This window comes from Salvelinus namaycush, chromosome 23, assembly GCF_016432855.1.
Source record: "Salvelinus namaycush isolate Seneca chromosome 23, SaNama_1.0, whole genome shotgun sequence".
Taxonomy (NCBI): Eukaryota; Metazoa; Chordata; class Actinopteri; order Salmoniformes; family Salmonidae; genus Salvelinus; species Salvelinus namaycush.
Window position 1 is genome coordinate 12,791,745 of NC_052329.1, and position 13,034 is coordinate 12,804,778.

Here is a 13,034-nt window from a genome sequence, read left to right on the forward strand (position 1 = left end):
CTGCAGGAGACCGGGGTTCAATTACCGACGGGGAGGAAGGAGTAGGCTGTCCTTGTAAATAATAATTTGTTCTTAACTGACTTGCCTAGTTAAATAAAGGTTACACTAAGAGCATAACATTTCTACACCCTAATTTTATAATTGTAGTCTAACCATCACCAAAACAGAGATTCCATGAAAATAAAAATCTCATTGATTTATGAAGACCAGTCCCCATGCTTGTCTCAGAGCAGCACGAAATGGTGCTAAAATAGTAGTAGCCTATTGCTTCTAACTTCAATATGCTCTTTAAATAAATAAGACCTACACCACTTTTAACAGCACATTACTCAACACTAGTGAGACTCATGTCGCCTACGGTAGGCCTACAATATATCGGGGAAAAATGACGTGACTCTCCGGCAATAATTACATATAGAGGATTGGAGGATATTTCTGTAATTCAGTGATATTTATTCCCATAGTAATTCGTTATGGATCCATAACTAAATAAACATCTGTATTTTGAAAGATCATTTGTATCATTATTTTATTAATGAAAGCATAAAGATGCCATTATTAGTTACATTGTTTTAGTTTGAACGTGCAGACTGGCACTAAGAACAAAACAGCGGGATCGTTTCCCAAGTCACCTCCATTATTAGTGCAATGCCCCTTAAATATTTGAGATGACTTCGTTTTCAAATAACGTAAAATGAGCGAGAAAAAGGCCATTCTTGAACATGGGGTGAGACATTGTTACTAATTTGTAAATAAAGCCAGTTTGTAATTTAGAATTACTTATTTCTGTTTTTAAAGGGAGAAAAACCTAGTCATCTCATGGGTCTCCCAGTCGAGGCCGGCATGGGTATTGAACCAGCATCTGTAGCAGTGACTTAGACCGTTGCACCACTCAGGTGCTGTACAACGTGACTGGTCGGGAGTGGCCTACAGTACTACAGCAAGAGCAAAATATCTAAACAAAATAAAATAATAAAAACCTTAGTGTAACAACAGTTTTAGTAAGTAATACTGAAGTCATGCACAATTATCAATTATTTATATTTAGGTTTATGTCGCCTATTCATTGTCAGAGACACAGTAGGACCCAAAAGCAAAATCAGTGCTCTAACTCCCCCTTGCGCTGGTCTGGAGCAATGAAGTGGTGACGCAGGGTGCCGTACTAAACCCCAAATTACCTCTAAGTCCCGCGGCGTAAGCTCGCAGCTTTTAAAGGAGGAACAACTGTAAATATATTTATACTCAGACACTGCTCACCCTAATATTGATATATTTCTTAATTCCATTCTTTAACTTCTAGATTTGTGTGTATTGTTGAGAATTGTTGGATATTACTGCATTGTTGGAGCTAAGAACACAAGCATTCCGCTACACTCGCAACAACATCTGCTAAATATGTGTATGTGACCAATAAAATCTGATTTTAAGTTCAGTAGCCATACGTGCAAGATCTGGTGCGTGTGTGGTCTCAATTAAATGGAGTAGGATATAGCCCAGGGGTTCCCAAACTATTTTGTCCCATGACCACAGTTTGATATCTGAAAAGTCTCGCGACCCCAACCATGTGTAATTAACAGCCGATATTTGGCTTTAATGCAGACGAGAGCACTAATTCATAGCTTCACACAGATGATATGAACTGGTGAAGGGTACCATGATTTGTATGGTGCTTTCAAGACAACTGGGAAAAAATAAGAGGTGAAATCATGACGTCAGGATTCAGGTCGGAAAGTTCCCAAGTTGGATAACTGTTTAAAACGATTTATCCCAGTCGAAGCAAATTTTCCCCCCCAACTTCACAGTTGTCTTGAATGCTCTGAAGTCGGAGATTTCCGACTTCCAAGTTCCCGGCTGTTTAAAACGTGGCATTTATGCTCAGAGGGAGACAGCAGGGTATTTATTCCCTTTGAGCCAGAAACCAAAACTCCTCCGTTGTGACCCGTGAATGCATTCGGTCACATGACACTTCAATTCGCAGTTAAATTTCAATTACCGGCATGTCAACTAAATCAGGATCACAGTCAAACAGACTGGGAAGTAGTTCCCAAAGTGCTCTTCCAAGCGTTGGAGGTGAGCAGTCATCACTCATGAGGGACACTTAGAGTGCAGAGGCCTGCCCTCCATAGATGGAGCCACATATATGTGCAAAAGACCACCATTCAAACCCATGGAATCTGTTTCTCGTCAATATAGCCACGTAGCACACTGAACATGCCTTGTGCCGTTTCATGCTCAGGAATCGTGAGACAGAACAATATGTGCTCGTGAATAGCACCCCCCCGACACGGCCGTGGCAGCTAACGTCCAGTTGGAGAGCATAAACAGGGGATTTCTTTTGTCGTTCAATCAGAGTTTCCTCTTGATTGCTAGAAATAAATATTATTTGATTAACAGTGTTATTTGACAAAGGTATTGATGTGAGTTTCTGTGCCTCTGCCTCCCCACACATTGTTTTCACAATATCAATTGCAGCCAGTAATATCAAAGTAAAGTCTCATATTTAGGAAGTACTTTTCCTTGGAAAGATTGCTACCTTGTGTTTCTCTGCCCATGCATAGGCTATAGCAGTGGTTCCCAAACTAGGGGTCGCCTCATATGAAAATGGGGTCTAGGGAGAATTTACAATCATGAAAAAAATATACAAAAAAAGTAGATATTATAATATTGTCTTTGTATCTCAAAATCATTGTAAAGTGGTTAACCTTAAAAATTACAATGATTTAAATCTAAAAGATACAATTCAACCAGAGAGTGCCCTTAGATCATGGGGAAGTGGCGCACTTAAATAATTCCCACGGTGAATGGCTGGGCCCGCTACGCTATGGAACTACACACTATTGCAGATTAGGCTATAGTTTACTACATTGCCTAGAAATAAATATTGATCACCAATATTTGTCTAAGTCTGAAAATTGTCCCACTCCTAAAAAGGTAGGCTATAAATGTAGCTGAAAAGTCCCTCCAACTCCTACTCAACTCTCTTCAAACTAAGTCTAGCCTATTGGCTGATATAGCCCAGTAATACCGGTAGCCTAATATAATGGGCCACATGAGAATCTCTGGTAATTTAACCTATTTCTTAATTTATTTTTGTGCATCTTGATATTGCCTATAGGGCGCATAATTGCTGGGACCATGGCTGGCAAGTGAGATGCGTCACATACACCTAAAATAACATTGCAGGACTGCGGTTGGGTTCGGGACCAGTTATTGCTGTACCGGGTGGGTGTTAGACAGAAAGCCACCAGCAGCGGGCGGGGTGCGGCTGCAGGTGCGGGTGGGAGAAGGAGAGGAGAAGGAGAGGACGAGAGAGAGTGACGTATGACGTAAAGGTAACGTAAGGGTAATGGCGGACTGAAGGGATTTATGTAGAGCACCTCAAGATAAAACATAATATTCGAAATATCTGCTAAATTAGACTAAAATATTAGCACTACTTAATCTGGTGAGTGATAACCTTCAATCTGGACAATAACACAAAACAAATCCTAAAACTAGAGACATTTATCGACAAATATTACGAAAACAGGCAACAACCAAACATGACGGAGAGTAAGACAGGGGAACCGATTACAAAACGAAAACGTGACTCTTCTACAGACACTGATGATTTAATATTCTCACCACCCGGAATGGTAAAGGTCGAAACCGATCTGTTAAAATCAATAAATGACAAACTGGGTATACTTGAATTAGTTAGTAAGGATATAAAAGAGTTGAAGGCAAGCCTAGAGATGAGTGATGAAAAAGCTGCGACATTGGAGAAGCAAACACACGCGCTAAAAGGGACAGTCAATAAGATTGAAACCGAAATGAATGGAATTAAAAAGGAGAACACCGTTCTGAAGGAAACCTTACTAGACATACAAACTAGATCCATGAGAGAGAATTTGGTACTTACAGGTATCCAAGAAAAAGAAGGAGAAGTTCCTGAATCTATAGTTAGAGAGTTCCTCCTTACAGCGCTTCAGATTCCACGCGAAGTTATCGACAAAATCCAACTTGAACGCGTTCACCGCTTCGGACAGAGAGGGCAGAGGTACGAACGCCCAATCGTTGCCAAATTTGCTTCATTTAAAGATAAAATCATGGTTAAAAGCCTGGGTAAAAGACTTGCTGGGACCAAAATTGGCATGAATGATCAGTTTCCGAAGGAAATTGCAGAACGGCGCAAAGTTCTGTATCCAATTTTCAAAGAAAATAGATTAAAAGCGAAACGAGTAGCTCTCGTCGTTGATAAACTATATATTGATAACCAGTTGTTCAGAGACACAAAGACTACTCCATGGTTATTTTAAAAATTACAAAGTTCTCATAGACGAGGGAAATAAACACAATTCAAGCCCGGTTACTGATTGTAACAATACAATAAAAAATATAGCTTTTCTATAAATCTTCACATATAACTAATTGAACACACAAGCACTAATTCAACATAGTGAAGATAAAAACTAAGTAAACAGAAGGCACAGTATGTGTGGATGGTATGGTTTGTGTTTTTATTTTATTTTATTTGTTATGTTTGGAAAGTTGAGTGAGTGAGTAATGAAATGGTTGCATATCCCAGAGCCAATGTATTGCTGTGAGCCGGGTATGAGAGGGCTTTCAATGTTGTTCAGATGATGGATATACTTTTATAATGAATTATACGTCTTATTTATTTATTGTCCTATCATGGAGAACTACATTTTTTATTTATTTTTTTATAAATTATATCTAATTATTTATTATCCTATTTTAATGGTACGGTCCATGGCACTATATCCTAGACACCCACCTGAATGACCCAGATACTAAGGAGAAGTCCCTAACTGTTTTATGTGCACGCTGTAAGCGGTCTGTATGCAGCTAAAATGAGGTCAGAGACCAAGAGCAGCACTGCCCCCTCAAGATTCTGAGCCTGCTTGGCAGGGTTGGTCCTGCAAAGCCAAAGCCCCAATAAGGGAGAGCATAATATACAAGGAAATTCTCAAAGCTGCTAATGAGAACCTTGACGACCTTGTACCTAGCCGGTGGGGATTCCGGTGGGGTGCCCCCACCCAGGCAGTGGCAGTGCTGGCAACACTAGCTGCAGTAACCCATGGGGAGGGGGTCACACTCGGACATTCAGAGAGGGGGTATATTATTGTGGCCCTGGCGGCACAAAATCAAAGTCGGACTGCATGGAGATGCGTGGGGACATGGTCATGACGGGTGGCCGTATTGTGGGTGTTTCAGGAATAGGGTGTACATTTGACCTCCATTATCTAGGATATGACAATGGTAAATAAATCTCTCAATTTTTGCTAATTTTTTGTGCGGTCTTGCAGGCCTTCTCATGCAGCTGCAACTGCAAGTGCATTTGTAAATCATGACCCATCTTGAGTTGGGCTCTGGGATGGTGCAATTGTTGAGAAAGTGAGCTTATGGTTGTGTGGGGGTAAGGGCTGAGTGTGTGTGGGTGTATGTGTGTATCCCACAACTGTTGCGAAGGAAGAAGTAAAAGATGTTAGGGACAATAGAGGATGATCCACAGATATACATAATACAAATCGAGGTGAGGGCAATGGAAATGCATATGGTAATTGATCTTCTTCAATTCGGTAAATGGCACTGTATGCTCTTTTCAAAGAATGGATCCCAGTCGGTTCAGGGCTATGGGATACAGGGGGTCGAGGGTGGTCTACCGGGCATTGGGATGACAAGCCATCTCGAGATGAGGCCTTTTAGCGGGTGGAATAGTAGGGACCAATTGGAGGTTTACTTAGTAGAAATGCAAATATCATGGTACAACTATATAGACACTCAATCATTATGTTACTTTTTAATAGTACGTTTACAAAAATATATTCTGATTAAAAGAATGAAAGGTGTGTCTCATTATGGTAAGTGGTGAAATAAGTATAGCCAGTTACAATTGTAATGGCTTAGCAGATAATAAGAAAAGACGATCAGTATTTACCTGGCTAAAAGAGAAGGATTATAATATCTATTGTTTACAGGAAACCCATTCAACAGTTTTAGATGAAGTTTTGTGGAAAAAGAACTGGGGGGGCAAAATATATTTCTCCCATGGGCAAAGAAATTCAAAAGGGGTGATGGTTTTAATTAACAATAATTTTGATCCAAATGTGCAAATTGTCCAAACAGATCCTCAAGGTAGATGGATTATTTTAAATATGTTATTGGACAATAAACAAATATGGCTTGTTAACCTATACGGTCCGAATAATGATGATCCAAGCTTCTTTGAAAATATATATAAGAATTTATCAACTCTACAAGCAACACTAGACTCTATTATTATAGTGGGAGATTTTAATACGGTCTTAAATACCTCTATAGACCGGAAAGGAAATCACACTACAAACTATCACCCTCAGGCACTTAAGGAAATCATGAATGTCATGGATATATTGGAATTAGTGGATATATGGAGACTTAAATACCCTGATTTAGTGAGATATACATGGCGGAGGCTGAATCAAGCTAGTCGTCTTGACTACTTTCTTATACCATTCTCTCTGGCACCAAAAGTTAAAAAAGTGTTGATAGGGGACAGAATGCGGTCGGATCATCACATAATTGGCATATATATTTCTCTTACAGAATTTCCACGTGGGCGAGGATATTGGAAATTTAATCAAAGTCTACTAGATGATAAATTGTTTAGAACTAGGACAGAAGATTTTATAACTGACTTTTTCAGACATAACATAGGTACAGCAGATCCCCTTATTGTATGGGACACTTTTAAGTGTGCCTTTAGAGGCCATGCAATTCAGTACTCATCTATAAAACAAAAGCAATTTAGATCAAAAGAGTCCATATTAACAAAGGAAATTGAAGGACTAACAGTACAGTTAGATAGCAATAAAAACAGTACCATAGAGGCACAGAATAAGTTAGAGGAAAAACAAAAAGAAATGGAGGAACTTATTCAAGAAAGATCCAGTGTAATACATTATAAAAATAAAGCGAACTGGATGGAATATGGGGAAAAATGCACCAAATTCTTTTTCAATCTTCAATATAGAAATGCTACCAAAAAAAATGTATTAAAACTTGTTACAAATGATGGAGTCACGCATGATTCACCAAATGATATTTTGAAAGAGGAAGTAAAGTACTTTAAGAATATGTTTTCGTTTCAGGCTCCTCCATCTCCACTAACTGAAACTAATTGTATGGATTTTTTTCCTATTAATAATGTAAAATTAACATCTGTACAGAAAGACTCATGTGAAGGCCAAATTACAGAGGAGGAACTGCTTGATGCAATTGGGGCCTTTAAGGATGGGAAAACTCCAGGGCTGGATGGCATACCAGTGGAAGTATACAAAACTTTTTTTGATATACTCAAAGGACCATTATTAGCTTGTTTTAACCACTCCTATATAAATGGTAGATTATCAGACACGCAACAAGAAGGTCTGATATCGTTATTACTGAAACAGGACCCAAGTGGTATATATAAAGATCCAGTCCAATTAAAAAATTGGAGACCTCTTACACTTCAGTGTTGTGATGCAAAAATCCTAGCAAAATGCTTGGCGCATAGAATAAAAAAAGTTTTGTCAGATATTATTCATCCTAATCAGACAGGTTTTTTACATGGACGATACATTGGAGATAATATAAGGCAAGTACTGGAAACAATAGAACACTATGAAATATCGGGGACACCAGGTCTGGTTTTCATAGCTGATTTTGAAAAGGCTTTTGATAAAGTACGACTGGAGTTTATATATAAATGCCTAGAATATTTCAATTTTGGGGAATCTCTTATAAAATGGGTTAAAATTATGTATAGTAACCCTAGGTGTAAAATAGTAAATAATGGCTACATCTCAGAAAGTTTTAAACTATCTAGAGGAGTAAAACAAGGTTGTCCACTATCGGCATATCTATTTATTATTGCCATCGAAATGTTAGCTGTTAAAATTAGATCAAACATTAATATTAATGGATTAGAAATCCGTGGCTTAAAAACTAAGGTGTCATTGTACGCTGATGATTCATGTTTTCTTTTAAAACCACAACTAGAGTCTCTCCACGGCCTCATAGAGGATCTAGATACCTTTGCTATCCTCTCTGGATTAAAACCAAATTATGATAAATGTACCATATTACGTATTGGATCACTAAAAAATACACATTTTATATTGCCATGTAGTTTACCAATTAAATGGTCTGACGGAGATGTGGATATACTCGGTATAAAAATCCCAAAAGAAAGAAATGATCTCACTCCAATAAATTTTTATAGAAAGTTAGCAAAAATAGATAAGATCTTGCTACCATGGAAAGGAAAATACTTGTCTATTTGTGGAAAAATCACCCTGATTAACTCTTTAGTCATATCACAGTTTACCTATTTGCTTATGGTTTTGCCTACACCTAGTGACCTGCTTTTTAAATTATATGAACAAAAAATATTCCATTTTATTTGGAACGGCAAGCCAGATAAAATTAAAAGGGCCTATTTATATAACGAATATGAATTCGGAGGGCAGAAATTATTAAATATTAAAGCATTAGACCTCTCACTAAAGGCATCAGTCATACAAAAGTTATACTTAAATCCAAACTGGTTCTCTAGTAAATTGGTACGAATGTCTCATCCTATGTTCAAGAAGGGCCTTTTTCCCTTTATTCAGATTACACCTGCTCACTTTCGGTTGTTTGAAAAGGAAATAATCTCCAAAATATCCTTATTTTTTAAACAAGCCTTAGAAAGTTGGTTGCAATTTCAGTTTAATCCACCTGAAAGGACGGAACAAATAGTACAACAAATATTGTGGTTAAATTCAAATATAGTAATTGATAAAAAAACTGTATTTATCGAAGAAATGTTTAAAAAAGGTATAATTTTTGTGAATGATATCATAAATAGGACTGGTGGAGTTATGTCACACATGCAGCTCACACAGACATATGGAAATGTCTGCTCTACCCAAAATTACAACCAATTAATTGCAGCATTACCACAAAAATGGAAGAGGCAAGTAGAAGGGGAAAAAAGTAAGGAACTTGTATGTCGGCCCTGTATTAAAGAACATAAATGGTTAAAGAAAAGTGTGATAAATAAAAACATATACCAATTTCATTTAAGGACCAAAAAACTGACAGCTGTGCCATATAAATTGCAAAATAGTTGGGAAGAGATGTTCGATGTACCCATTCCATGGCACATGGTTTATGAATTGATACGCAAAACAACGCCGGATTCAAAACTTCGAATTTTTCAATTTAAATTATTGTACAAAATTCTTGCAACTAATAGAATGTTATATATATGGGGTATACAATCTTCCCAGCTCTGTAGATTCTGCTGTGAGGAGGCAGAGTCATTAGACCATTTATTTTGGTATTGTCCATATGTAGCTCGTTTTTGGTCACAGGTCCAGGAATGGCTGAAGAATTGCAACATTTGCCTAGAACTAACGCTACAGATAGCAATACTGGGGGATTTGAAAAGCCATAGTCAATCAATCAATAATATAATAATTATTTTAGCAAAAATGTTTATTTTTAATTTACAATCTGTAGAAGTTATGAGAATAGGAAGGTTCAAATCTTTTGTGAAGCATCACAGCACAGTTGAAAAATATATGGCAAATAAAAATCCGAAATGGATGATGTTGGAAGATAGATGGGAAGGATTGAGTAGAACTGAAGGGTGGGACTAATAACAAGATAAACAATGTAGGGCATACGGGATCTGTGAAATGTGTATAGGTGCGGAGCTTTTGTGAAATAGCACAGTTACAAGTGGAAATAAAATTGGATGGACAACAGAAATAGAGGAAGGACTAAGAACAAACAAGAGAGAACTATTATAAAGTAGTCTGTGTCTGTAAAATAGGTATAAGATGTATAAATTGAAGGTAAAAGCAGAAGTGTTTATTAGTTTACTCCAATTGGGGGAGCGGTGGTAGGGTTGCGGGGAATAATAATAAAGGTATATTCTTTAAAAAAGTATGTATGTCTATATAGGTATGTGTATGTATATATGTATATATGTATGCATGCGTGTATGGATATATATATTTACCCAAAAAAATATGGGGGATTGGAAATGATGCAGACAATTACATTGGAAGCAACATTCTTTCCGCAATATTAAGCTGATCCACCCCAAAAAAAAAAATAAAAAAATAAAAAATAAAAAATAAAATAAAAAATAAAAAAAATTAAAAAAAAAATAATAAAAAGTCTAGCCTATTGGCTGATATAGCCCAGTAATACCGGTAGCCTAATATAATGGGCCACATGAGAATCTCTGGTAATTTAACCTATTTCTTAATTTATTTTTGTGCATCTTGATATTGCCTATAGGGCGCATAATTGCTGGGACCATGGCTGGCAAGTGAGATGCGTCACATACACCTAAAATAACATTGCAGGACTGCGGTTGGGTTCGGGACCAGTTATTGCTGTACCGGGTGGGTGTTAGACAGAAAGCCACCAGCAGCGGGCGGGGTGCGGCTGCAGGTGCGGGTGGGAGCGGGATAAATAAAACAGTCCCCCGCAGACCTCTACAGTAATACAACATGGTAACTCACCATAGCATACCTCGTCTGGTCATGTTACACTGAGCTGACCTCTACAGTAATACAACATGGTAACTCACCATGGCATACCTCGTCTGGTCATGTTACACTGAGCTGACCTCTACAGTAATACAACATGGTAACTCACCATGGCATACCTCGTCTGGTCATGTTACACTGAGCTGACCTCTACAGTAATACAACATGGTAACTCACCATGGCATACCTCGTCTGGTCATGTTACACTGAGCTGACCTCTACAGTAATACAACATGGTAACTCACCATGGCATACCTCGTCTGGTCATGTTACACTGAGCTGACCTCTACAGTAATACAACATGGTAACTGACCATGGCATACCTCGTCTGGTCATGTTACACTGAGCTGACCTCTACAGTAATACAACATGGTAACTCACCATGGCATACCTCGTCTGGTCATGTTACACTGAGCTGACCTCTACAGTAATACAACATGGTAACTCACCATGGCATACCTCGTCTGGTCATGTAACACTGAGCTGACCTCTACAGTAATACAACATGGTAACTCACCATGGCATACCTCGTCTGGTCATGTTACACTGAGCTGACCTCTACAGTAATACAACATGGTAACTCACCATGGCATACCTCGTCTGGTCATGTTACACTGAGCTGACCTCTACAGTAATACAACATGGTAACTCACCATGGCATACCTCGTCTGGTCATGTTACACTGAGCTGACCTCTACAGTAATACAACATGGTAACTCACCATGGCATACCTCGTCTGGTCATGTTACACTGAGCTGACCTCTACAGTAATACAACATGGTAACTGACACCCACATTTCACACAAACTCAAACAAAGAGGACAAAAGGACATATCACAGAGACACACACTACATCGATACTTGGCTTGGACAGTATACCGGGGAACGTGAAAACAGCCAGGAGATGGTTTATCAATACAGTCAATACCGTCAAAACTATTTCTTTGAAGTTTTTTAATAAATGTGAATATTTGTAGCTCCTTTTTAAGTAAATACCTGCAGTCAACTTGTATAATACGTTAGGAGATAAAGCAGATTGCGTTCTTCATTTCACCCGTCACATTATTTTACATTATGAACCTTACCAGTAGTCCCCAGTCATGTGGTGTTTGTTTACAAGCACACAATGAGAGACCAGCGCCTTGTGAGTCACTCACTGTGGTGCAGCATGCGCCGGTTGACCTAGTTACAGTATGGAATTCACAACTTTAAAATGTTTGCCAACAAGATATCTTATTTTACATTTACATTTTAGTAATTTAGCAGACACTCTTATCCAGAGCGACTTACAGGAGCAATTAGGGTTAAGTGCCTTGCTCAAGGGCACATCGACAAATTTTTCACCTAGTCGGCTTGTGGATTCAAACCAGCAACGTTTCAATTACTGGTCCAATGCTCTTAACCGCTAGGCTACCTATTAAGTTAACTGTCTAAAATGTGCTAAATGTACTTCAATTGTGCATTTGGATAGTTAATTTAGCTTCTTCTAGAAACAAGAGCCTTGCTGTCTAATATAGGTTTTATGCACGCAGAAACCTGAGTAGCATTTTTGAGATACTTGTATAAGTTTATGAGCTGTGATGTCTGTCCTGCAAATAGTTTGTCAGAGACTGCATAACATTATCGCATTGCGCTTGTTAGCATTTTGCTAGCATTCGCTATGGAATTTGGGGTTTGAGAGCTCAATGGGGTTTGAGGTCAATGGGGTTTGAGAAAAGCGCCCGTTGTGTTTAGCATTACCAAATGTTGGTTGGTATGAAGGTAGGACAATGTGGATACCGCCCAAGTCTAGAGGAGGCAGCATATAATACTGACACACACGCAAATCATAATTAAACATGATGTAACCACACACATACACACACACTACACAGTCGCACATTGACTACAAACACACAGTACACACCCACAATACCGTCGCCATAGTACTGAGACGGCCAACCTAACCTCTCTGTCCTCTACAGCATCAGAGAAACCCTTTACTGGGAGACAGAGCAGGTCAATTTGTTCCTAGGTCTCTTTACAACAAGCTCCTTTAAAAAGGCCAGCCACCCAGCCATCTACACCGTGTCCGCTAACAGACACCGTGTACTACCATGTTCAACCATCTTCCTGTTTATGTGACGGGGCTTACCATGCGTTGTGAGGAAGGTTAAGGGTTATGCTTCCTTTGATGTCATCACCAAAGTGGAGGTAGCCCAGCGTTGCCAAGACAACGTAGAGGACGATGGTGATACCCATCCCGATGTTCAGAGCCGTGGGGAACCGCTTCGGTTCCTTCATCTGGTTCTCTAGAGGAAGAACCTGCCACATACACACAGAGGGAGATTGTCAAGAAAACAGGAATGCTGTATAATAAAAGTAATGCAACACAAATAAATACATTATCTTGAATAAAAGCCTGGAAAGAGTCCCCCCGAAAAACTAAGTATTGAGATCTGAAAAAGCCACGAAAAGATG

General features: G+C 38.7%; 1 protein-coding gene across 3 annotated transcripts in view; it reads right to left on the minus strand.

Moving 5' to 3' along the window:
* Nucleotides 1-13,034, minus strand: part of slc36a4 (solute carrier family 36 member 4) — a 252,781-nt gene that overhangs the window by 187,232 nt on the left and 52,515 nt on the right. For all 3 annotated transcript variants that reach the window (XM_038961057.1, XM_038961056.1, XM_038961055.1), the window contains exon 10: nt 12,709-12,878. In XM_038961057.1, the coding sequence (XP_038816985.1) occupies nt 12,709-12,878 (170 nt within the window). The remainder of the gene's footprint in view (nt 1-12,708; nt 12,879-13,034) is intronic.